This window comes from Ammodytes marinus, assembly GCF_949987685.1.
Source record: "Ammodytes marinus genome assembly, chromosome: 23".
In the NCBI taxonomy this organism is placed as follows: domain Eukaryota; kingdom Metazoa; phylum Chordata; class Actinopteri; order Uranoscopiformes; family Ammodytidae; genus Ammodytes; species Ammodytes marinus.
This window is the reverse complement of record NC_137227.1, coordinates 2,378,020-2,405,450: the sequence shown is the minus strand read 5'-3', so window position 1 is coordinate 2,405,450 and position 27,431 is coordinate 2,378,020. Positions and strand designations below refer to the sequence as shown.

At 41.6% G+C, this 27,431-nt stretch overlaps 1 protein-coding gene across 1 annotated transcript in view; it reads left to right on the top strand.

Moving 5' to 3' along the window:
- The window catches only part of LOC307269320 (adhesion G protein-coupled receptor L3), a gene marked incomplete at its 3' end in the record, with an annotated part of 164,878 nt that overhangs the window by 51,215 nt on the left and 86,232 nt on the right, over positions 1-27,431 (top strand). The window contains exons 3-4 of the mRNA XM_080052261.1: positions 6,912-6,926; positions 10,223-11,023. Coding sequence (XP_079908387.1) covers positions 6,912-6,926; positions 10,223-11,023 — 816 coding nt within the window. The remainder of the gene's footprint in view (positions 1-6,911; positions 6,927-10,222; positions 11,024-27,431) is intronic.

The window sequence follows — 27,431 nt, the reverse complement described above, 5'->3', positions numbered from 1 at the left end:
ATGGTGTTCAGAGAGGTACAGCCCCACACACACACACACACACACACACACACACACACACACACACACACACACACACACACACACACACACACACACACACACACACACACACACCAGTCCAAGCACACTCTTTACTTTCTCTTTTCCCCACCCACAATCCCCCCACAGCTTCCCCTCTGTTCTCCTCCATAATTTCAAGGTCCTTGAAAAATCAAGACATATTTTTGGAGGTGCAATTAGGTTATTTCTGCTCCAATTATCTGCTACGTACGTTCTACAACAAAAAAAAAGAAAAGAAGAAGGATTTAATTTTGTTTTTCCTAGGCTCCACTCGTCTTTTTCTCCCCCCTTATGTTGGTCGGTCCCACGTGGGTATAGCAGGTTGGATGGGTGCCAAGTCCTTGCACCTGTCCCTCAAAGGGAGACACACACACATTACACACACACACACACACACACTGGCAGAAGAACAGAAGTGCACACATGCACAGCATCCTGCATTGTCAAGGTTATGAGATAGCATAGCAGCTTCCCAGTAGGTGGGAGTGAGAAAAGCGATGGAGACACAGAGCCCACACTAGGGGAGGGGATTGAATAAGTACGGTTCTAGAGCAATTTTTTCCTGGGCCCAGACTGGGGGCCATTTTAAAACATGTTTAGTATATTATATTAAGTAAAGGTAATCAAAAACACAAAATATGATAATTGGCTTTTTCTCATTCATAAATTATGCCAAATTAAAAACGATATTAAATATAGATTTAAGGGAGACAGTGATATCCAAAACAATAATAATAAAACCGTAACTGATTATACCGTTTTAAATGTCTTTACGTCTTTAGTTCCACCCTAGCATCCATTCTGTGTTATATATATTTTTTTAAATATTATTTATTTAAATTATTCCTAGTAAGATTTATTCTGTAAATGATTTATTCTGTAAATGCTTTGTACACAGGGGGTGGGGTCCACAGCTGACAAGTGGTTGAACAAAAACAATGGGGTGTTGAGAAATGGAACCTGTAAAGATGTGGTATGGGGAAAAGTCATGGGCGCCAACCCAGGGAAATGATAGGAGGAAGAAAGAAATGAGGGATACGACCAGAGAGAAAATCCAGAGAAAGAGAGATGGTGGGCCTGCGAGTCCTCCCCCGTCCTTAGGCACATGCTATTCAAAGCCTGGTAATTTGTGTCATTAATTAAGAGGCTGATGGGATGGCGTTAAGGGGGGTTTGTGCGCTCTACAACTTCTTGGTTGAGAGAAAGAGAGAGGGCAAGAGAGAGAGAGAGAGAGAGGGAGGGGGGGGGGGGGGTATTGTAAAAGAGATTGCAGCCCTTCTGCCATGAATCTCTATTAGCGGCTAATGATACCATTCTGATACCTCTCGACCATTAGTGTGAAATTGGGAAGCGTTAATTATTCAAATGAAAATCCATACAGCTGCCTCTCACATGACAGGGCCGGGCGCTGACAGGGACTCAGCTAAAGGTCCCCCACCATTGTTAGCTGCTTTGGCACGTGTCTCAAGCAGGGAGGTATATAGACTACAATAGCTATGCAGAGCCACTTCTCATGTGGAAATGATATTTGAAATGAATTTGCATGTTCCCAACACACACGGTATATGGACTGCATTATGCAGTGGCAGTACAATGGTATTATATTGGGTGTGATGTTAGGTGCTTAAGGATTGTCTAAAGCTGAACAACGAGCACACAAACACAATACTTTGTTTCTCTTTCATTCACTGAGTTTTTGATTGTAGCCTATTGGTCATTTTACAACTGTTAAAATAACGTCGTTGTGAATGTAATATACTAGGTTGCATGCTCAGCTTATTGAATTTGGTTAGACAGTTTGACCAATCAGGGTAAGCTGCAGAATCAGCCGTGTTGCGTCTTCCAGCTTTATGCGTTTGGCAGGGTGAACCATACTGCAGCCAAACCGCTTCAAGCGCTTCAGTGAGTTATTGTATTGTCCAACCCCCCCCCCCCCCCCCCCCCCCCCCCGACCCCACAACATGGCCAAGTAATATTTTTCCCCTAAACTACGGCCTGGTAAATCACTTAGCTGATTAGTTGTTTTCATAATAACCATAAAATAAGACTGACCCAAAATATATATTTTTCTAATACTGTCATTTAATCATGACATGATCTACTTAATTTATAGGCATTGGATGGCCCTAGATATGTGTGGTTTCGTATCCCTGTAGATACATGTATATGTTGTTAAAGGTGGAGACAGTGATTCTGAAGAATGCTTGTTGTCCGATTTACTTTTTGGTCAAAATATGTGAATATCTCCTCACGATCCGCTACTGTGTACGCTGAAAAAAAAATAGTGTTAATAGACACCCTAGGCTCTGTAAATGAGCTTGTTGCTAGCTACAGTGGGTCCCCCTTTGTTAACATACCGTTTGTTGACATACACATTTACATAGCCTAGGCTGTGTATTAACACCATAATTATTTCAGCCCACACACAGTTTGGGAAGGAAGCAGATCGTTGAGAGATTTTCACTGATTATTACAAAAAGAGATTCTGACAACAAACGTTCTCCAGAATCGCTGACTCCACCTTTAACACAAATGAGTAGCATTGATGTGTTTTTAAAGCAAGCCACCCTCAAGCTGCTTCTCAGTGTCCAGAAGATAAAGAGCCCTCGCGGTGGTCTGTGTCCAGGCGTGCCTATGTGCAACTGTCTGAAACCGGCCGGAAAAAAGAGCATCGGTCTTTGGCAGATCCCTCCTAGATAAATGAAATGTTAAGGGGAATTGTTTTGCCAGTGCATGGCATTTCCTCCATCTGGTTTTGTTTGGCCTCCAAGTAAGAGAGATTACAGCTGCTCTATATTTGCTAGACCCTTCCAATTCCCAATGAGACATTCAACCGTTCTCACCATTACTGTGAAAAGGCTGAATGATAAAGTGTGTTTTCTAATGCTGTTTAATCCATCAAAATTGCCGCCATTAATTGGCAAATTTTAAGTTGAAGTGGCAGTGGCAGAAGCCCTCACATCCCCCCCACCCCCCGCCTTTAAGTTGCTGAAATATCAAGAGCTCCCATGGCCTGGGTGAACCCCCCAAGACCCGACATTAAAATCTGCTGATTCAAAATTGCTCAATCCCATATCCGTGCTTTTTAAGGGGGTTTAATGGCCACTCCATGATCATCACCTCTTATTCAAATAATGATCTCGGTGCCTCCATTTTTGTTTTGAAGTTGGTTACATTGAAAACAGTGTGTTGGAGAGTGGAGTGCTTACCATTACCATCGTCATTACACAGTTCACTGAAGTATCTCCATTAGTTGTGTTCCTTTGTACTTTCCAATGATCTCTAAACGAGTGGTAGACCATAGGTAAAAAAAAGAAATCTGTTGTTTTTGCCCTGGGCCTTATCAAAACCAGATACCGCACAGTACATGGAGAACTCAGTGCGGTTACATGCAGACTCATAATCGGGTAAATAAACGAATAAGACTTCAACAGGACTTGTAAAATGCATGTTAACACCTTTATCTGATCTACTTTGCACACAAATCGGCACATTAACGGACATGCAAAGTCGGATAAGAACAACTAGATAACTCGTTCATAGTCGGCATTATATCTGTGTAAACAGGATCGCATATCGCACATCGAAGTTTATGTTCTGCGCTTGCTCGGAATCCCTGCCGGGGAGACAACATAATAAATAGTAGGGTTATTGCCGGAAGGGAACCGGACATGGCTCTATAGCCACTTGTTAAAAGGGCTACGGCCCCAACTAGCATAGCGGAGTCAGCCATGCTCCGGCCAAGACTGTTGGACATGGTGGACTGTATGCAGTAAAAACTCATTATGCTGTGTCCTTGGATATCAGGATGAGGATTTTTTTGAAGTGTTTTGATTCAGAATTGCAGGACAGGCATGGTATATGTTATATCATGAAGAGCCTGTTGACTCAAAGGCTTATTTTGAGTGATGGCCCATGGATGTAACTCTTAAGAGGTAAGAGTATAGCTTAGAGAGGACTCCCCTTTTTTTCCTTTCTTATTTGTATTTCTGCGCATATTTTGGAGTCGGCTACAGTTTTCTCAGACATCAGAGAAGGAGGAACCGAGAGGAAGACGAGGAAAAGGATGAGATGTGAGGATGAGAGAGAGCTAAGTGCTTTTTAGTGACTCAGTGACAGCCGTGACCAAAATCGTATTAAGGTCACAATGGTTGGAGACTAGAAGACGCTTTTTGAAATGAATCAATTCTCCCTTTTTTCAGCTTGCTTTTCCCCCGCTGCTATGCTTGTATCCGGCTGCATGCTGTATCACAGGTATACCTCAGACTCTAATGCATTGGTAGTGCAACACCAGTGGACTGACGTGACATATACAAATTGGTTTGAGTGATCTGAGGAGTAGATATTTTTTTGGCATCCAGCGGGCATCTCTCTGGGTCCATAAATAAGGTTCATATTCTGGGCATGAAGCTAAAAACACTCCTTATGTGATCTTGGTTGTATCGCATTGTTTTTGCCAAACATGACACCGCTTACTTTAAGGAAGTGTACACACCATGTTTTACACAAGCTGGTTTAGCAGCCATAAACCAGGGTATGTGTCGCAAACTGACAACAACTTTGGTGGAAATATTTAGTGTGATAGGGTGTATACATGTCTGTATACACGACTAAGGTCAAAATACTCTAGCTGTCTTAATATGACTATTACTTACTCTGATTGGGACCTTATTCATATTAAGGTGAAACTGACTATGATCTTAACCAGGTTAATATCGTAAAATATGGCTGTGTGTGTGTAAACGTGGTCAATGCCATCCACACTGCACACAGGATCCCTGGGAGTGGAGCATTTGCTTGTCAGGCTTTTCATCCATATCCTTTAACTCCCCTTTTCTTCAACACCACCTCCCCCGGCGATGGCGTCATATCCCACTTCTCACATCCCCGGTTGCTAATGCCTTTCTCTATACATCATTACCCTGCTCTCCTCCCTCGCCACTGTTAGCCATCGCTCAATCAGAAATGTCCCCGCCCCCCCCTGGGTCCCTGGTGTGTGGCCCTGCTGCTCATGGGAGGTGGGGAGGAAGGCCTTGTTTTCGATCGGCGATGTGTGGCTATTTACTTTAATTTGATCTATCGGGTTCTGTGTGCAGCTCCCAGTTATTGGTAGATTTGAGTCGCCAGTAATGATGATTCAGACGTCAGCCTCGGGGACTATTGTTGCACCAGGCCTCGGCCTTTCTGGACTTATTGTGTTTCAATGACGTATGGAGTGTTTGCTGTTGATGAGGTGTTCGTGCTTGTACCAGTGTACAATTTAATGATCTGACAAACACAGCAGACTTGTTGAAGGAAGCCCCCCCCCCATCCTTTCCCTTTCCCCCTTGCCTTGACGCAGCCCCCACCTCACTCGTTGGTTTTCCCATTGGCTCAGCACCTCACATTAATATTGTTCTCCTCTAATAACTTTCCCATCTCTCAAACTTTCCCCCCCGCCCGCCTCTGCCCACTGCTGACCTCCATAGCTCACTCTGGTGCACTCTCCATTTGGAGGAGAGAGCCCTTGTAAGCCCTGGTAACAGAGGTTAATCCTCTCTTATTAGAAGCAGGATTACTGGAGGGGAAGGGACGGCGGGGGAAAAAAAGCAAAATGCCATGACTGACATGAAAAGCTTGTCCACAAGAGGAACCAATACACGTTGGTGTGCAGAGAGTTCAGATGTAGTGGCCCTAGACATTTTTCAACAGGCTTTCACTATAGTTGTTAAGCGGTACTATCAAAGACGGCTTTTACATTTGACTCAGTCCACAAGGCATTCCGTTTTAATAATATAGGCCATGCAAAAAATAGGGCTTTCTTGCTAGTTATCAATGTGCATGCTATGTTATCTTTGAAAAAGGTGCACTTATCAATATTTATTTTTACAATAAAAATGGATCAAATGACGACGTGGAATGTTGACTCGAATTACATAATGCATAATACATGAGTGAAAACGGCAGTAAATGGCCCGTCTATAACTGCCTTTGGCAATTAGCACTGGTGTTGTGGATTAGGTATTAACATGGACTTGACTTATAGTAGTAGTATTAGTAGTATTTTCAACAAGGATTATTTGCATTGGAGGGTGACAATTATGCACCCAATGTATGAATATTTCCCAATTTACATACATGCAAATGGCACAGGCGCACTTGGCCGTGCAGCATGCATTTCCCCTATTTGTGCGTGCTCTGTGAAATGGACACTTATCTTTTTCTCTCATTTGAACTGGTTTAGCGGCCGCAAAAGCAGCTCAGTCCTTAGTCAATATCAATACATTTAAACTACTTTTCTCTGATAGTATCCCATAATGTCGGTATGCAGGTGTATGTTAGCTTCATCACTCTGTTTAGGTCATAAATGAAGAATTATTAGCTTGAGGCCATTGCAGCGTGTGTTGTGAAATGTAGCCAATTTGCACGGGAGGCGTTTTTCTCTCTCCAAGTTTTAACCTACTCTCAAAAGATTGCCTGTAAGCGCCGCAGGCCATATGGTTGAGTGCTTTTAATGGCTGTAGAAAAAGTCATGTACTGTACATCTGTTTTACACATACTATCACACAATCATTCCTGCAAGACAAAATAAATATTGTGTATAATTTCAGACCTGATTAATCGTATCTTTTACCCGCAGGCTTACACTGTACGTGATGCAGCACTTTTTTTTCTCCTTCCTTGACTTCCAAGACTATATAATATGATTGAATGCTTTGCGTCTCTTCCACTAACCCCATGCTCTTCCTCCACTGTTGTGTGTGACTGCTGTAATAAAATATCTGGTCAATAATCTGTTCTTTCTTTTTGTTCTTTCTTTCTTTCTTTCTTTCTCTCTCTCTCTCTCTCCCCTTCATGCCTAAAAATAGAAGTGGAACAAAAAGGTAACTAAATGCCAACAACTTTTCGTTTCATCTGCATTTTCAATTGAGGTGACATGCTTGCAATTTTAATTTTTTAATTTTGGTGACGGGTTGCCGAAGCACATTTGATTTTTTTTTTATGCTTGTGCTCACTGTATGATTCATTGGGTAAAATACTGCAGCATCCAACATAGTGAATATTGCAATGAAATACCTGCACCTTCATTATGTATTCATCCACAGTATCACTGATCAACAGGCCACATACATGATGAGTCTTAAGGGAGTAAAGTCATTACAGGACTGGCCTCTGGTAAAGCCTTGTCACCCCTGGATGTTTTTTATTCCCTGCAATAACCCAAGATTATTCAGCTGCATATACTATTAAAGGAGAAGGCTGTACACTGGGCTGATCAATAGCTTGTCCAATAAGCTGTCAGGATTTTTGATTATAGCTCTAACATGATGATGGCTATAACCTTGAAGGGACTCTTGCCAGTCAATACTGGAGACAGATCAAAGCATAGTCATATTCTTACCTTATCAGCACTGCACTGATGTTTTGCAGAACATGCTAAATTCCCATTGACTACTTCCCCCTTTGGAGCATTGTGTTTTGCAGTGTATAGCCTTTTGCACTGGAAACACTACAGTTTAGACCTGGATTCAAGTCAAAGATGGAATCGTTATCTTTAAGAGTCAAGAGCTCTCCTTTTAATAGCCGTGCCATTACATTTTCAAGTTTCATTGTAGTCATTAATTAACGGCACATCAGTGAACTCTATGGCAAAGAGAATGGCCAATGAAGGTGAAGGGGGCCGTTTGAAAATACTTTATAAAAATTGCTTCATAGAGATGACTGTGGTAAACCTTTTTTATGTGGTAAAGCCCTGATTGCTTTTGTATTACTGCTCTAATATCTTTCATTCACTCCTCCAATCTTTTGTGCTTACGTGCCTTAAAACAAGTATATTTTACAACCACCGCAAAACCAAGTGCGCTGTCAGTACAAAGCTTTCCTACTTTTTGACCTTGTACAGGTATATACCCAGAAACACCTCATCTTTGTCAGCCAAAGACAGGCCCCTATTGGCTTTTTAGCAGAGAAAACCCGCTGAGATGTGTGCAAAAGGCCCCTGTGTCAACGGGACGCATCTTGGCACATTTTTCCCCCCCCACACCTGCAAGGTAGACTAGATGTTTAATCTACAGAGATTACAAGGGAAAGAAAGCCCTGTTTTCTGGCTGTCTATGTCTCCTCTTCCTCGAGGAGCACACACAGCTTTTACCTCTCGACAGATCTGTGGCTAGAAGCTGTCAGCGCCATGTCAGACTCCTGGCCCATTACTGTGAAAGGAGCACACACACACACACACACACACACACACACACACACGCACACGCAAACACACACGCACACACACACACACACGCACACACACACACACGCACACACTCATTATGTTTTAAAATGTGCTGTACTCTGGGCCCAAACAGGTAGGGAAAAGGGAATACTGTCTTAATTCTGCATGTTTCTTTTCTATCAGACTTACACTTCTGCGGGCATTACTTTTCTTCTCCAAACTATTTGCTATTTCAATGATTCTGATTATGTTGATTATATTAGTGAATAATATATAGTGATTCAATTTTCTATGATTTTGTTATACATTGCAGACATTAAAGATACAGTGTGTAACTTTCTCATATGAATGAATGTGTGTTCCATTCAAGCCAATTGCCAAATGAGTTGACACGCATCTGATTAAGCCTCAGCTCCACAAAACTCTCTCTGTGTATTTCAGTATGGCAGCGTTTACAAACTGGTGCCCCCCCCCCCCCCCTCCCCCCGACCCTGGCACAGGAGCTCAAGAAGAGCCCAATATTTGTTTCAGTAGTACAGCATGACATTTAAAGATTGGTGTGCTGTCACCGAAAGGCTCCGACAAGGCGATGCACCGACAATGTTGTTGTAATTCCTCAGAATTACTCATGGAGGAGACATAAGTTACACACTATAGCTTTAAAGGAATAAATAAGTACAGTACGTTTTTAGCTGATGGAATTCCTGGTCACTGTTATCTTTAATTCGGTCTTTTTCCTTCTTTTTTTCCCGAGACAAAACATTTTAATTGCCTCAGTCAAACATTATCTGGGATGAGCCGAGATGAACTCTCGCTAACAGTGCCCACTATAGACCTGCTCCAGCTGTATCGCATTGACCGAGCCTTATCAGATTTGAGAGCGGACCAGTTCACATATAATTGGTTTACTGTGTGTGGTGTTGTAAATCATGCCGCATGTGGATGAAGTAATGGACAGGCCGTCATTATATGGATGATGTCATTACTGTATTTTTTTCTGCCTCAGCCAACAATTATAGCGGTGTTATTCGTTATTCGTTTTACTTGTAGTTTAGTTTTGTGTAATGCTATTTTTTGGAGAACTGCTGCCAGGATGTTTTAATGAAAGAAAATAATTCAACCCGTTTTTTTAACCCTTGCATTTACATATATTTAGATAAATAGATTGGGGCCATTATTCAATAACGGGAAACAAACTAACATGGCAACACGTGTGTAAGTGCATGTGGGTGAGTCTGTGTGGTTATAGCAGCATCTTCTGACCTAATTCTGCTCTACATTAAGTCAGAAGTGATAACCCCTAATCAATTCACCCTTCCCTACACACTGTTCATTCTGTGACATTGTAAAATAACTGCCCTCAGTTTCCCAGACGTAGTAGAGATATCCTATTTAGAGTTATTTAGATCAAAACAGAACCTATTGAATGAAGGCAGTTTGAAATATTCAAAACACTGGTTGTGTTTGTATAAACCTGTTATCCAATCGCATTACTAATTATATTGTTTGTCTGACAATAGGTCATCGTTCCTGCATTTAAGGCGGCACACTGCAGGTGAATAGGGTAACAGTTTTAACCTTTAGTATTAAGAATACATTGTATAATAAAAAAAGACTCACGTTGAGATAATGGCCATTAAACATTGTAGAGGAATTACAAGAACAAGGTTTATTAAAACAGTCAAAAACTTCAAATGTGACCAGTGCTTGAAAAAAAAAACATGTTGTTGCCTGCAGTGTCTCGCCTTAATCTACAGTAAATCTGATCACTCCAACTCTGACGAAGATACCGTTAATACCTTAATACCGTGGTCCTTCACAGTGGAGACGTTTGAGAGATTTGAACCTCCAACGTAAATTGCATTCCCGCTTGCCATTCTCATTTTCATTGACATATATAATACCTGCCAATGTAACTCTGTACTTGTCTTTTCCCCTATTTTGGCTCCTCAGTATTCCTGTGCCCAGGGCTTCTGCGCAGGGTGTACCAGAGCGAACACCTCTTTGAATCGGACCACCAGTCGGGAGCGTGGTGCAAAGACCCCCTCCAGGCCTCCGATAAGATCTACTACATGCCCTGGACTCCCTACCGCACCGACACCTTGACCGAATATTCCTCCAAAGAAGACTTTATCGCCGGAAGGCCTACGACCACGTACAAACTACCGCATCGCGTGGACGGAACGGGCTTCGTGGTTTACGACGGGGCGCTCTTTTTCAACAAGGAGCGCACCCGCAACATCGTCAAGTTTGACCTGCGGACGCGCATCAAGAGCGGCGAGGCCATCATCGCCAATGCCAACTACCACGACACGTCTCCGTACCGCTGGGGAGGGAAGTCTGACATCGACCTGGCCGTGGATGAAAACGGCCTCTGGGTGATCTACGCCACGGAGCAGAACAACGGGCGCATCGTCATCAGCCAGCTCAACCCTTACACGTTGCGCGTGGAGGGCACCTGGGACACGGCCTACGACAAGCGCTCTGCCTCCAACGCCTTCATGATCTGTGGGATACTCTACGTGGTCAAGACGGTGTACGAGGACGACGACAACGAAGCCACGGGGAACAAGATCGACTACATCTACAACACGGAGCTCAGTAAAGACGGCTTCCTGGACATCCCTTTCCCCAACTCCTATCAGTACATCGCCGCAGTGGATTACAATCCCCGGGACAACCTGCTGTACGTTTGGAACAATTACCACGTCGTCAAGTACACACTGGACTTTGGAGCACTGGACAACCGACTAGGTAAGACAAGCTTATTGTAATATACATGCTTTAAAGCTGGGGTGGAGGATTTGGGGAGAAAATGGCAGTTGAGATATAGATTCGAATCGAAATACCTCAACCGATCCACTTATTCTCTTTGGTCCCTCCCCTATGGTCCCTCCCTGACATGATGTACACCAACAAAGTCGTGCCAAAGTGAATGGACAGTCCCAACAGCCAATAAGAACAGAGAAACGGAACCTCGCTCTGATTGGTCAAAGTGCACAGCTCATGTTAATTTTGACCAATCAGAAATCACATACCCCAGCTTTAATGCCATTTGCAATGCTTTGGATCGGTGAAATAAAGTGTTTTAAGGGGTTTGGTGTGCTAACAATGTGTTGCACGCTATATGGAAAATGGTGTGCAAATATTGATGACAGAACTTCAGACATGGATGTGAAAGATAACCTGGATGGTGATGCTGTGAAAAGATGGCGTGGGCTGGTGAAAATTGTCTCTATGGAATGTATCTCAATGTACAATTTTTTTTGTTAAATTATTTTTAAGTTTAACAACCAAATGGACACTGTAGATTGTATACATTAAAAAAATATAGCCATATACCGTAAGTAAGTAAGTAAGTAAGTGCATAAGTAAAAGCAATACAGCCACACTAAAATCTTAGTTAGCATTCACTAAATTTGAATTATTCCATAACACATGGCTGTTTAACTCACCCTGCGTTCCAATCCCCATACTTCCCTACTCTTTAGTATGCCAGAAAAAGATTTAGGATGTCCCGATACATGCAAGTTAATTGTAGTATGCTGAAAGTACATAAATGCCCCACTAACTCCAATAGTATTTTCGGAGTATTAGTCTTTATTCTTGACATTTCTCGACATAATGATAAAGAAATATTCCGTATTAGATCTTTTTTTTTTCTCTCCTGTGGCCCTAAAACTCTTCTGTACTTTAGTATGTAGTGTAGTAAAACGAAGAGTATGTGATTTGGAACACAGGGACTGTATTTACCTCCAGCGACAAGCTAATTAGTTTACCCACTGTAGCTGTTGCCTCTGTGAAGGAGCAAGTGAAGGCTCGCGTTGAACTCCTTAAAAACTATTTTGAAAAGTCTCATTTCTCCAGTCCATTGTTCTTTTTATAAATTGCCGCTTGCTGGGAAGCATGAAACAAACATTTTTTTTTTACCAATTTTGACACACCAAGGTAAATTATTTGCACTATCTCATCAACAGCTCTAGACACATTTGTCACACGTTATGTGACTGTGAAGTATTTACCTTTGGCTTTCACCTCTGGATCATTCTCCACCTGACGCGTGCCAGTTTCATTTACTTTCCTCAGCCGGCAGCTACAGTACGCTACCTCAAATCTTTTTTTATACACTGAGTCCTGCTCCAACAAAACCCACAAACATATGAATTATTTCCTAAACCATGCTTACAGTGTTTTAGTTTTGATGATTCGCTGCTACCCATTATCTAATAGAGTGAGGAGAGGGAAACAGTGTTATGTGTTTTCTGTAACACATAATAATCCATTATTTTTAATAGTTTTAACACAATAAAAGCACATACTTACACACACACACACACACACACACACACACACACACACACACACACACACACACACACACACACACACACACACACACACACACAATATCAATATAAAATTCTCAGTTTTAGTCTTTCGATGAGATTGTGAGTGTGTTGGCTGCAGTTGTCTGGACAACAGCAGCCAACACAGCAGGCTGCCCTCCAAAGAGTCTGATGCATGAATACAGATGGTAAAATGTTAAGAGGATGAATGAAGTCATAGTAACAAATATAAATGTCAGATAAACAGACTGATAAGAAATGAAAGAGTGATGGAATGGACTGTGGACTAATAAACACATTTCATTGGATCAACTCCCATGCAGAGGATGCCCACTTATTCAGGGCCAAGAATGTGTTGTCATATGAAAGAGCTCTCCACCCAATGTCCTCACAAGGAGCCTAAAGTTGAGATTGTAGGATAGTAAAATGAGTTGGAATCAGCATCAGGCTAGACCACTTAATTGCACCCAAAGTCTGTATTTATCATGTTGTTTTGAACTATTTGCTTGCTATCCACATGCTACAGCTGATGTAGGTATAGGTGAAATATTGATTTAAGAAGAAAAAGTGGTTGAGGAAACAGTAACTATGGCTGATGGGAAAGAGCCACAAAGGTGTGGAATATGTGGATTTTCAAACCATTTGATGCCAATATTCCTTCTCCAAAAATAAAAAGTATTACTCTCACCAAGAAACAGTATTTAATGTAAGAAGGATACAATCAGTGCTATGCATTAGGAGCTTCTGTAGTCATTCAGTGAGCCCCTTTAGAGTCAAAGTCAAAGCCCTTTCTTTTTCTTGTGCTACAAACACAGGCTTTATAAATATTTAATCCGCTGTTGTGATCATCATCGTCCCGTGGTAACACTTCCAGAAAAGGTGTCATTCCGTGATCGCTCTGACAAAAAGCTCATTTTCACTTTGTGCTTCCGCCCACCATCAGCATGCATGAGCTGCCATACCAGTGAAGCATGGTATATGGCCAACAGAGCAGGAGAGACATTGGCCAGGCCCCACACAGCTGGGGCCCTGCGCCGTATGCCCAGCCACATGGGCCATGGCACAACACATGTTACAGGGCGAAGGCAGGCAAAAGGGTGATAGTATCTGGAATATCAAATCAAGCTGTATATGTACTTGAAACTGTTCCAATTTTTCTAATTAGTAGTTATTATGTTTTTTTTTGTGCAAAGGATTCCTTCAGCCTTTTGGTAGAAAGTATATGTATTTTGTTCCTTTACCTAGTCCCCCAAAACATTTTATTTATATGATATTCATGGAAATAACCCCGTTTTTTCCCATATATAGTATATACAATTCCAGAATGTGGAATACTCCCTGCAACGAACAGAGAACTATTTTTTTTCTCCCAAGGACATGTGATCTATGCCCAAAAGCACTTCCATGACAACACCATTGAGAATTAAATTCACTGAATTGGTGATACAAATGTGCTTGCGCAGACTGCTATTAGCAGGGAGATATAAAGGCTGTTTTTTACCATTAATCCCCTCCACATGATCACATTCAAAGAGGAATATGAGAGGACAACTGGGAAATAGATTGCCCTTTGATCTACGTTTCAAATATAAAAACACAGATAAAGATAGCCACCAAGCACTGCATGCTGCAGATGTACAAAGACTTGAATAGCCAGCAGCATACGGGAACATGAAGCAACTTTGAGGTGAAATTGGACTCAATTAGTAAATTATGCAAACTCATTTACAATACACAACGGGCTCTGCAGAGGCTGTAGCTCTTTGGACAGTTGTGGCAATTCATTGTATCCAATCCCCCCCCCCCCCCCATGACCCAGTTTTCCAGAACCACCATGTTTAGTGTTATCACCTCTTCTGTCACTGTGTGGTTCGTTCGGCACAACTAAACCTGGTCCACAAGGGACAACTTGTAGTGCAAGACGCAGAGGCTTTGCAAACGGCTCTAAGTGGGAAATTTGCATTTGGTAAAAATAGAAAGTTGTATATTTGCTTCTGACCAGGCTATTGGTCCATGAAAACCAATGGGATTGTCGAAATAATTGCGTAGCGAGAGCATTTGAGTGTGTGACAAGACACGTTCGCTGTTGAGTGTCACAGGTCAAGAAGCCAGTTAAGGCAAACATAAACCACCCAAGAACAATACCAACATGTAGATTGTATGCTTGTGGCAGGCAGCTCACTGCTATTTCAAAATTGTAAAAATTGATCTTAGACTGATGTTAGATGACATACAGTCCCCTCCAATAGTATTGGAACAGTGAGGCCAATTCCTTTATTTTTGCTGTAGACTGGAAACATTTGGGTTTGACACCAAAATATGAATATGAGACAATAGATCATCATTTCAGCTTTCATTTCCAGGTATTTACATCTGGATCTGACACACAACTGAGAAGATAGCATTTTTTGTAAAGGAACACCACATTTTTAGGTGAGCATAAGTATTGGAACTTAAAATAAATTTAAGTGAATAAGACTTAATATTTTGTTGCAAATCCTTCGCTTGCAATAACTGCATCAAGCCTGTGACCCATTGACATCACAACACTTTTGCATTCTTCTTTTGTGATGCTTTACCAGGCTTTCACGGCAGCCTCATTCAGTTGCTGTTTGTTTTGGGGGGTTACTCTCTTCAGTCTCCTCTTTAGCAGGTAAAATGCATGCTCTATAGCGTTTAAGTCTGGAGATTGACTTGGCCAGTCTACAACTTTCCATGTATTGCCACTGATGAACTCCTTTGTTGTTTTTGCAGTTTTTCCAGATCATTATCTTGCTGCATGATGAAGGATCTTCCAATCAGTTTGGTTACACCATTCTTTAAATTGGCAGACAGAATGTTTCTGTAGACTTCTAAGTTAATTTTGCTGTTGCTATCATGTGTTACTGTGTTGTGGTCAAGATGAACCTTTACCAAAGTGATGGAAAGGCTAAAGTTGGAAGAAAGAAAGGATCTTCTCATGATCCCAAACATACAAGCTAGTCTGTGAAACACGGTGGAGGCAATGTCATGGCTTGGGCTTGCATGGCTTCTTCTGGGACGGGCTCATCAATCTTCATTGATGATGTAACACATGATGGCAACAGCTAAATGAACTCTGAGGTCTACAGAAACATTGTGTCTGCCAATTTAAAGAAAGATGCAACCAAACTGATTGGAAGGTCCTTCATCATGCAGCAAGATAATGACCCAAAACACAACAAAGGAGTTAATCATGGGCACAAAGTGGAAGGTTTTAGACTGGCCAAGTCAATCTCCAGACTTAAACCCTAGCGCATTCATTTTACCTGCGAAAAAGGAGACTTAAGAGAGTTACCCCCTAACACAAACAGCAACTGAAAGAGGCTGCGGTGAAAGCCTGTAAAAGCATCACAAAAGAAGAATGCAAAAGTTTGGTGATGTCAATGGGTCACAGGCTTGATGCGGTTATTGCAAGCAAAGGATTTGCGACAAAATATTACGTTTTATTCACTTTAATTTATTTAAAGTCTATCTGTTCCAATACTTTTGCTCACTTAAAATGTGGTGTTCCTTTACAAATAATGATATCTTCTCAGTTGTGTATCAGATCCAGATGTAAATACCTGGAAATGAAAGCTGAAATATTGATCTATTGTCTCATATTCATCTTTTGTTGTCAAACCCAAATGTTTCCAGTCTACAGCAAAAATAAAGGAATTGCCCTCACTGTTCCAATACTATTGGAGGGGACTGTATGTTGGTTGGTCTGAACTGACCACTAATTAAGGACAGGATGGCTTTGAAACTATAATCAACTAGTCATGGTCTTTAGATGATACATCTCCCTGACAAGGCAAGGCAATTGTATTTCTATAGCACAAGTCAGACACAAGGCCATTCAAAGAGCTTTACAGGGGCAAGATTAAAATACATAATACACATTAGAAAAGCAAATCAATATAAATAAAACATTTAAAAGCTAATGAGTAGAAATAGAACATTTAAATAAAATAAAAATTGCATGTTAAAATGAAAAACAATCATTTGCGTGTCACCGCTAGGTAGAAAGTTTTTTTATTTTATTTAAGATATTTTTTGGGCATTTTTATGCTTTATTGATAGTGCAGAGAGACAGAGGTGAACTGGGGCAGAGAGGGGAGTGACATGCAGAGAACATGTCTGCTGCTGGGATCGGCCCGGGGGGGGGGGACGCCCTACCAACTGAGCTAAGGGTCCCCCCCCCCCCCAATGTTTTTTAATTGTAGCTAAATGTCTCAATATTGGATGGATTGTACTGGGTGGAGATATTCCATCATCATGTCGATGTATTCCATGATGGAAGTGCCGATCCTCTGTTGTGTTGCCTTTGTTTTGTTGTCCCATCTGATTGAGATTGCTCTATGGCTGATGTGCTGATTGCCAATTTACTGAAATGATAGTGTTCGTAACAAGCTTGTGAAAGCCAAATAAGATTGCTGTGCTTGTAGTGAACTGGTCTAGCTACATATAGTATTGTTTCCCTAAACGTAGCTGGAGAAATGAGTCCAGACCTCACCTTGTACAGCAATAACCCCTGAGCGGTGTGCCAGTGAGCATGAGGTGCTAGCTGGAATGACTCCACAGTATCGCAAAGACGAAGGCAGCCACATGAGAAAATGTGTCTCACTTGTGTAACACTTGCTGCTGCAGCACTAATATACCTTTATCTGATAAAACCCCATGCTGCTTACCCTACAGTATACTGTATTTATGTAAGATGTGTTTAACGTTATTTCTATCTATCTATCTATCTATCTATCTATCTATCTATCTATCTATCTATCTATCTATCTATCTATCTATCTATCTATCTATCTATCTATCTATCTATCTATCTATCTATCTATCTATCTATCTATCTATCTATCTATCTATCTATCTATCTATCTATCTATCTATCTATCTATCTATCTATCTATGATGTACTATTAATGTACATTAAAGCACTTTCAGTAATTTACTCTCATCCAAATGAACATATTCAGAACCAATTGTGGTTACAGCCTGTTTACATAATACAGCACATAGCCTCTATCAGTCTGTTGATACTTCAGTTATCTGCTGGGTTTTCTCTACATCTCACATTTCGGATAGACAGCCTCAGATGCCTGAATGCGCCGCTGTAGGAGCGATCTTTCTGTCGGATGGTGATTGGTGCATATATAGTCTGCGGCAACAATTGGTGTCGGAGATCCATTGACTGTCTAGCGGTTCCTGTAATCTTGCCACATGTTGCCATCTGGCCGGGGCATGGTGCCAGCCTCCCTCTGTTAGCCTGGAGGGAGCCCTGCAGACGTGGCAGGCCCCCCGACCTTCATGCCCATACAGCCGATGTTTTTGGACGCCCAATGCCCATCCTTCTTGGCTCCGTTTTGAAGTGTCTGACGCATACTAAATTGATTAGGGGGCTGCCTAAGCGAGAAATGCAGGCTGGCAGAGTTTGGGTGGAGATAATCTGACTGTGACTCTGTGTGCTCTTAAAGGGGGAAAAAAACTGTCTTCCTTTGGGTTCCATGATCGCTTATGCACTATAGGCTTCCACTAGCTGTCATTGTGTATAATTGATGGACTGTTACTAGCATAGATCCAAGTGGCATCCTGTGTTTGTCATACAGTATCGGTCAAAGGTTTGGCCACATATTTTCATTCCATTGCTTTTTGATTTTCTTGTAGATTAATATTGAAGACATTAAAACGATCAGATATCACATGTTAAACATAGTAAGCAAATACATATTAAACAAGATACACACTGTTTTATATTTTATATCATCAACATGTTGCCTCAACGATAGCGTGTCATTCTCTCAACCAGCGTCATGAGTAAGTCACCTGGAATGCTTTTCCTACAGTCAGCCGTTGTTGGCTGCTCTCTCCAGAGAGAACACAAGTGGAGTGGTTGAGGTATTTGGATTCAAATCTCTATCCCAACTGCTATTTTCTCCCACATCATATACCCAGGCTTTAATTGTCATTTTTTTTTGTTACAATTTCATCCTAGCGTTTGATGGATTCTTGAAAAGTTCTTTGTTATTTTTCGCTTTCCAGCTACGCTAAGTGTTCATTGAAAAGCATTCCTTGTTCCTACCTCATGAAACTGGTGGTCATGTAATAGTTGGTATGCCTTAGCTATTAATGTACAGTGTGGTAAAAACACAAATAGAGAAAAAGCATTGTTTGAGTAGTCAGTGTCCAAACATTTGACTGGTACTGTGCGCCATTGAAGGACCTTAACCTTACCTTACCTTTCTTTCTTTTTTTTGCATTTTATGCTTTATTGATAGTGTAGAGACAGAGTTGAAATAGGGCAGAGAGGGGAGTGACATGCAGAGAACGACCGCGGGCTGGAATCGAACCCGGGTCCGCTGCTGGCCGAGGCCCATGGGGGGGGACGGCCCGGGACACCCTACCAACTGAGCTAAGAGCGCCCCATAACCTTACCTCTCTTGATTGCAAAGCTTCAACGACCACTCAGCCACCTAGTATTTCAAACTAAACGCTACTATTCCACCAGAAACTGCCCATCGCAAGCAGCAATAAGCCCTTTTTGAGGATGAGGCTTAGAAATGTAGGCTGCTTATTTGCAGGCTAGAACACACTTATCGCCTGGCTAGTGCACTTCTTGGAGAGGGCAATTTTCTCCGAGGGTAAGTGCATGTTCAGGATTATAGTCTAAATGATTTTTCTAACACATAAACTCACACACACACACACACACACACACACACACACACACACACACACACACACACACACACACACACACACACACACACAACCACAAAATGACATGCACAAATGCACAGCCTTTTCGGCAAAACCTTTAATGCTGCAACACAATGGGGCTCTGTTAGTAAGGCAGCTTTGGGCTTTTTCTTAGCATGGAAACAGGGAGTGCTTTGTTGTTGTGTCAGAGCTTATTTGAATGTGTTCAGAACCATATGCCCTCATGTAGGAATCATTTGCAAAATATAATCAATTCTAACCTAATGGGGGCATGTGTTTGTTTTACTGATCTTAATATACACCCAACACTTATTTTTGTATATGGAATTTGAAGGAACCCTTTGTCGGTTTGAGCAGGCGAGTTCATGTTTCATGCGGTTTAGAATGTGGCATGTTCATCAGCTCTTTGCGATACCCCATTACATATACATCAGGTGATATTGTCTGGCGTCCCTCCTTCCTGACGGGGCCATCCATCATGGTGGTTTCTTGGGCGGCTCTTACCTTGATCCAGAAATCATACACAGATCACCTGTGATGCGAGAGGGGGTGGCAGGCAATCATTCAGTTAAGGCTAACAGCCTATCCATCTCTCCCGACACTTACAGAAATGGGGGGAAAACATACTTATAGTAGAAAATCGAAGACCCCTGTCTCATGTCTAACCTGTGGGTGAATGGGGGATTATTAGGGACAGATACATACACGCTCACCGGCCACTTTACAGTATTAGATACACCTGTTTATATAGCTTAGCTTATCACATGGCAGCAACTCAATGCATTTAGGCATGTAGACGTGGTCAAGACAATGTGCTGAAGCTCAAACCGAGCATCAGAATGGGGAAGAAAGGGGACTTAAGTGACCTATGAACGTGGCATGGTTGTTGGTGACAGACGGGCTGGTCTGAGTATTTCAGAAACTGCTGATCTACTGGGATTTGCTCGCACAACCATCTCTAGGGTTTACAGAGAATGGTACTAAAAATGGAACATATCCAGTGAGCGGCAGTTGTGTGGACGAAAATGCCTTGTAAATGTCAGAGGTCAGAGGAGAATTGTCAGACTGGTTCAAGATGATAGAAAGGCAAAAGTAACTAAAATAACCACTTCTTACAATCAAGGTATGCAGAATACCATCTCTGAACGCACAACACAAAATAATTAAGGCAGCTGGGAAGGTCAAAGGTGTTCCAACCCAGTACTAGCAAAGTGTACCTACTTAGTGTATTTTGTTGAGTGTGTAGAGTCAAACAATCTTACCATTTTGTAACAATTTGTGCTTGGACGTTCGCTAAAAGTTGTATCTGTATGCCGGGACACTCCTGATGTATGTGTTTGTATGGCTAGCGGTTTCTCTAAAGAGCTATCCCCCCAAATTGCCACATTAGATTTAACAGGCTCTGTGGCACAAAAGCTTCCAAGTGATTTATTTTGGCCAATCAGCCGAGTAAATCTGATTGGAGGCCTCTGAAGCATCTTTAGCTCTCTTTATCGCCAGTGTCAGAGTGCCACTGCGCCATCCATTTGGCCCCTTCCACTGTTGGTTTGACAGTCTTTGAAAAAGCCTAACTGCGTTTGGCCAATGATGAGACCCTTGGAGTCTGAAATCCCTTCTGCTCATGTGCTAACACTCAAGCTATCCCTCAGACACTTGAGTTTTGGCTCTGGGATTATAAAAACAGAATCCAAAAATTCTAGTTAGCTTTAGAGATAATTTTGCTAATATGGATTTATGTGAATCATACATGAACACTCTCTGTGAAGTTTTAATTTCAAAGCCTCACCAGTCTGAAAGTATTGAAATTGCATGCAATTCTGGCAATAGAAAAACAGCGTGTGTGTGTTGTGTGCCTTTCCATGCATTTACTGCACACATGTGTGGTGAATTCACCCAACGGTACTTCAATGTAGTGCATATGCAAGCAAGCAGTCTCTGCTCACGTCTCCTCTTGTCATTTAACTCAACCACTGTGAGTGTCTCTGCGGGCCTGTGTCCATGTGTTGCATATATATCAGCCCTGGCGTACAGGCTTCTCCCTCTGCTGTGTGACCTCCATAGATGCCCTCTCGAGTCCCCGGGAAAAAGAGCTTCGGAATGAGAAATTAATTGCCAAACAATGCATAGCTCCCATCCATTACAGTTCTCATCATGTCAGATGATATCCAAGCATTACCGGATGTCTGGCTGCATAATTTACAGCGCCCCCCTTCCCCCCTACCCACACACACACACACACACACACACACACACACCCCAGTTGCACTGTCAGATGGATTTGTGGGCCCGCCACAAAAGGCTCCATTAACTGTCAGTACTTTTATCATCGTTTTATTTCCCACCACCAGTCTCCTGCAGGAAAGCGAGGACACATGTATAGCGGTTTTGGTCGGACGGTCTGACGCGAACACTTGGGAATTTATAAGCTCGGAAGCCAGAGTGAATCATGCTATTATGAGGCAGGTGCTAATTTAGTGAGATGGCTTGACATAGATTAGGATTCTTCTTACTGTGTATGTACAATATGTAGATATTCATTTTGAATTAAACATAACATGTGACATTATGACTCACAAATGAATGCTCAATTAGTGTATGGCTGATAATTAACACACCACTTTGTTTGAATGTGCAAAGAGCATCATTCAGTTTTCTTTACAATTCTCTTGTCTTTTATTCTTAAGGGTTCGGGTCACATTGGGACACATCTTTTAATGTTAAAAGGTAGACTAGTATGCACTGCACTATATTCTTTAAAAAGCAAAGTATAGTCACACACAAATAATCCCCTCTCATTGATCACTTAGGCACCACAAGAATGGGTGGTGTGTGTGTGTGTGTGTACTAATCTGCAGAGCCCCCCCCCCCCCCCCCCCCTGGCTGTATTTTCCATTTGTAAAATGTGTTGGTTGTGTTTTGTAAACAGAATATTCAGACTTAAGCTCAACCTCCAGCTACTATCCACTACCACTACCTGCTCACTCTGTAATGTGAGCTGCCTTTAAGCTTGATGAGGAACTTTTAAATATTTCTGAAAAAAAGTCAAATATTTCCTCTTATGATCATAAATGACATGAAACAGTTATCAAGACCAAATAATGCTATGTTTATATAGTTTTTTCTTAATGCCTTTGGGTATGCTCTCCTGAGAACTACAGCTGGCGTAGTAGAAACACTAAAGCTTTTGTCCAGGGGGCTGCTAGAATTAACACTAACTGAAACTTCCTCGTGCAACTTTAACAACAAAGATAGTTTAATTTTTCCTAAACGTAATAGGTGGAAGCAGCGGGCAGCCTCAAATCTCACAGCCCAATGAAACGAGTATATGGTAGCAATTTCTTTCCTTGAGATTCACTCACAACTTCACTCTATAACAATACATGTCCCGGCAAGGCACCCATAAGTTCCCATTTCGGCAGGCTTTAAAACAGCCTAGGAAACAAATGAATGGGTGACATCACACAAGAAGGACTGCCCAATATATTTTTCCCACAGTCAGTTCAGTGCAAGAGCCTACTTGAAAATGTGCCCATGCATAAAGGTTCAAATATGAAAAATTAGGGAGGTAATTGGGTTCAGCACTGGGTTGGAGGAGTCACTTATGCCGTCTGATGCGCTTTTAATTTTTTCTTTTTATCCCCAGAAAGCCACCTCTTTTTCAGCCTCTTTTGATCTCCAGTCCGACGTAGTTTTTCTTATAGCTTTCGGTGCAGGAAATGGCAAGTCATACAAACCCGGATTCATTTCATAACAGCAGAGCATTATGATATACACTGTATTTATTTTCTCTGGTGTGTGAAGTAGAGTGGGCTTATCTAATTGTGGAAGCCACGAGCCCTGGGATACAGACAGGGAGAGAGGCTAATTAGTTAGAAATGAATGCTTTGAAATTGAAGCACAAAGCTGTGTGTGTGTGTGTGTGTGTGTGTGTGTGTGTGTGTGTGTGTGTGTGTGTGTGTGTGTGTGTGTGTGTGTGTGTGTGTGTGTGTGTGTGTGTGTGTGTGTGTGTGTGTGTGTGTGTGTGTGTGTGTGTGTGTGTGTGTGTGTGTGTGTGTGTGTGTGTGTGTGTGTGTGTGTGTGTGTGTGTGTGTGTGTGGTGGCGGCAGGCAACACACGTCTGTGCGTTTGGTTTGGTGCTGCAATGGAAGCGGAGAGTGTTCGATGACAAGTGGAGTTGTGTGTTCCAACGAGACTGATGCTAAAACGTGCCCACTAGAAGTTCACCCCTGTCTCTTGTGAATTGAATGACGGAGAGGGTCGCCTGTTGAGGTGTGAGGACATTGTTTACAGACCCTTGGACCCTTGAATATCTAAAAAGCTGGCTGTTAGTAGTACTCCTGATTCAAAGCCTTATTGCATCTTGTTTGCCATTGTCTGTCAATTCATTCGTACCATGTGTTACTGTAGTTTCTGAGTCGACTATGTTGTTTTTTAAATCTTTGTTTATACATGTATTTTATTTCTGTAATTTTAGGTTGCCTTTTAAATATCTGGCAGGGGACAACAGATGAAAACTGGCCTCTTAGGCTAACTCTGGCTCACTTGCATTTTGGATGTTGATTAGTGTGCAATGCCCCTGAACTAAACCAATAAAATCAAATAAATAAATAAATAAAATATGCAGAAGATAAATTACTACGGGCGTTGAGTCCATTTTATCGATGTATATTCGGTGCTTTCTGTAATTGCCTAAAAATGCTGCGGCGAGGTATAGTGCTTGTTAGGTGGTGTTTGAAAATAGGTTCATATTCAATTCAAATAGGGTAGTTCAACCATCTGATAGTTGTGTTTGTCCATTAGCATGTGTACTTGCTGGTCTAGCAGATACAGTTTTGTTGTAGTTCTTTAATAAAACGTTCAACCTCAAATTCAAATCTTCCCGTAAGGTCACCCACCATGTTCCCCGGAGCATACCGAAATCCTCTTCACCTCGTTGGTGATCTTGAGCTTCCAATTATTTTTTTATTTTGTTACTCTCCCCCTCATCCCCCTTTGGATTGAATGTGAAAGCTGGCAGAGCAAAAAACAAAATGTCCTTGTGTTGTCTCCAAGGCGATAGGGGCCTGCAGACTGTGGCTGCTGCTGCTGTGTGCTGCGGGCTTTTCCTTTTTTCTCCCTACTTTTTTTTAGCTCATCTTGTAGAAAAGATACACAAGTTTGCTCAAGGACAGTTCTTTCTTTTTCACTCCCGCTCTCTGACTCTTGGTGTGTGTGTGTGTGTGTGTGTGTGTGTGTGTGTGTGTGTGTGTGTGTGTGTGTGTGTGTGTGTGTGTTGGTGTGTCATTGCAGGCGTAGTTAACGTGCTGCGAGAGTTGAAAAATAATTCAACAGTGGGCTCAACGGGATCATTTGGAAAGTATGGAATTACATTCTAGATGTGCTTCCCTGTGACTTTGAATTAACCTCACGCTGTGGTGGTGATTTCCTAAATCCATATTTCTCTGCACTCACTGTCATATTACCACCAGTGTTAAATAATGTGATATGGAAACTTCTATTAGTATTATTATATAATATTATTTGAAAGGAAAGAAGGAAGGAACAGCACATTCTTTCTCCGACAAATAGCTTAGAGTCATTAAGCAATAACGCATAGTGTTGCTAAGCACCAAAGCATTTGTACAAGCAAGAAAGTACGATTGTGTCTCTCAAATGTTGCACAATCTCACTTTAAACCTATTCTGGGAATTGATGACAATCATTTTGGTTTGAAATGATGTAAAGCCTTATTCATTAGTTAGTGTCTTTTATAATAATAATAATATAATAATATAATAATAATGTCTTCCTATGGTGCTTGAGACATCATAGTTTGTATTCATTTATTTGTCATTTTTATTTAGGATCCATTACCTTATAATTCACTTGCTTATTTCAGTCTGCAACACCGACCAACACATACTGTATATATCGGTCAGAATCACTCCTTTACATACACCCATATGAGCAATGAATTTATTCCATGATGAGTTACTTTAAATGGCCACCACTCCAATCACCCTCTGCTGATTTCAATTCTATTTAAATGCATGCCACTTGCTCTTTACCAAGAGAGAGTTGGTGGGGGGGACGTGTTTGAGGTTATCATCACTTCTCCTTAAATAAAAGATGCATGAGTACGTTCTTTTCATAAATAATCAAAGAAATAGACTGCCGTCCTTGGAAGATATTTCTCTCCCTCGCATTAACACGGCCATTGCAGCCGAAGGGATGCGTGGCTCAGATGGATGATGATGTCTTAATAGTGGTTAAAGAATGTAAATGGTGATGCCTTTGGTGGCTGGTGGAAATGTTAAATACCTATTTGAGCATTCATGTGATTTTAAAGCCCAGTTGATGGGTGGTAGTGTCAGTTTACCTTGGTTAATGAACGAGTTTGTGGCTGCCAATGTGTGAGCATGATGTGATGTGCATTTCTGCTACCCTATTCCAGTGTTGGCACCCATATTAGAGACTGGTGTGTTGGGTTTTGAGCAATAAACCTTCCCAACTCAATGCATGCATTCCAAATACCACTGCACGCAATTGGATAGCACTACAACCAATCAGAGCAATGAACAAGGTGACGTATTCAGCCCCGCTTATTTAGCTAACAGCAGTTTATCAGGTAAATCAAACTTTTGCCGTGGTCGGTCGGCAAAATGACAAATTCATCTTTCTTGCTAATGAAATATTTAAGTGCTGTCTTCCAAATTGTTAAGTGTCAAACAATGTATCAGCAGCCATCTTTGTTGTTTACTATCACTACTTCGACGGTGCATGCGCAGCACTGTCGTCATCCGGTTACGGCCACACATATCATAGTATGATTTGATCGGTAATGTTCATAGTTCTTAGACATAGTTAATGAGCTCCAATGGTTCTTACTCAGACCAGTAAGTTGAGCTAATTTAAATGTGCCATCGGCAGGTCTGGATTTCCAGGCTACATGTAAACCCAAACCAGAAAAATCCTTCCAACTATGTAAGTTGTTGGTTCCACGTTAGTAAGCATAAGAGTGAGGCATGTATCAATTCAAATGACATATTGTCAGTTTAGTTTAATAAACTTTACAGAAAGTTGGTTTTTGAATGACACATGATTTTATTAAATAAAATGAATGTTGCCATGGAGTGGATGGTCTAGTCATTTATGAGTGTATAGGGACACAACTTTTGATATCATATAATGATTTTTTTACTATTTGAGACCATGTTTCCCAGAGGTGTTAGTACTGGTGTAAGCTTGTGTTCCTCTGTCTGTGTGGGAATGTTGTGAAGTAACACAGGCTACATTAGCAGTTCAGTCAGGAATACTTCACTCAACATAGAAGTGTATTGCAAGTAGCAGAATACTTTGTAGTAATTATGTTTGGCGGTATGGTTCTGATCTGGGATCTCCACACCCTCCACTCGCAGAGAGAGCCATCCCTCTGCCCTCCATGAGCAACATGGAATTCCGAAAGGTGTGGAGATCTTCAGCAAGGACCCCTAAGGTTCAGAACATAGCAAGAGTCAATGACAGCAGAAATGACATTGATAGACAAATACAGTAACAAGGAGGTGGTGGGGTGGAGGTGGGTAGCAAGAGCTTGCAGAGGAAGCAGCACCAGTAGGCAGGCTAGAGCAGCTTAAATAAGGCGCCACTTTGAGTGGATGGCCAATGGGATGCTAGAAGTGGAAACTGGCTGTCAGCTGACGTGCATAGTTTGACAGCCGGCTTGACTCCATATCTTTCCTGAACTGACGCTACACTCCATTAGTTTGCAGAACAAAAAGGCTCTGCATATCTATAGTAAACTAAACTGTGCGATTCAATTATAAACTTGGTATACACTGCATTCCAAATTATAATGCAAATGAGATTTTCCAAGATTTTCCTAAATAGTCGATGCAAATCACAGTCAGTATAATTTTCAAGTCATCAACCGTTAGAGTATATTTCAAATGTTATTGAACAAACCTCCCAATAATAAAAATATTTAAAAAAAAAAAAACTCCAAATGCACTGTTCCAAATTATTATGCACAACAGAGTTTCAAAACATGTTATAGGTTGTAAACAACTAAAAACGGTCATTTGTTGAATTTGCAGAATGTGGAGGTCATATTT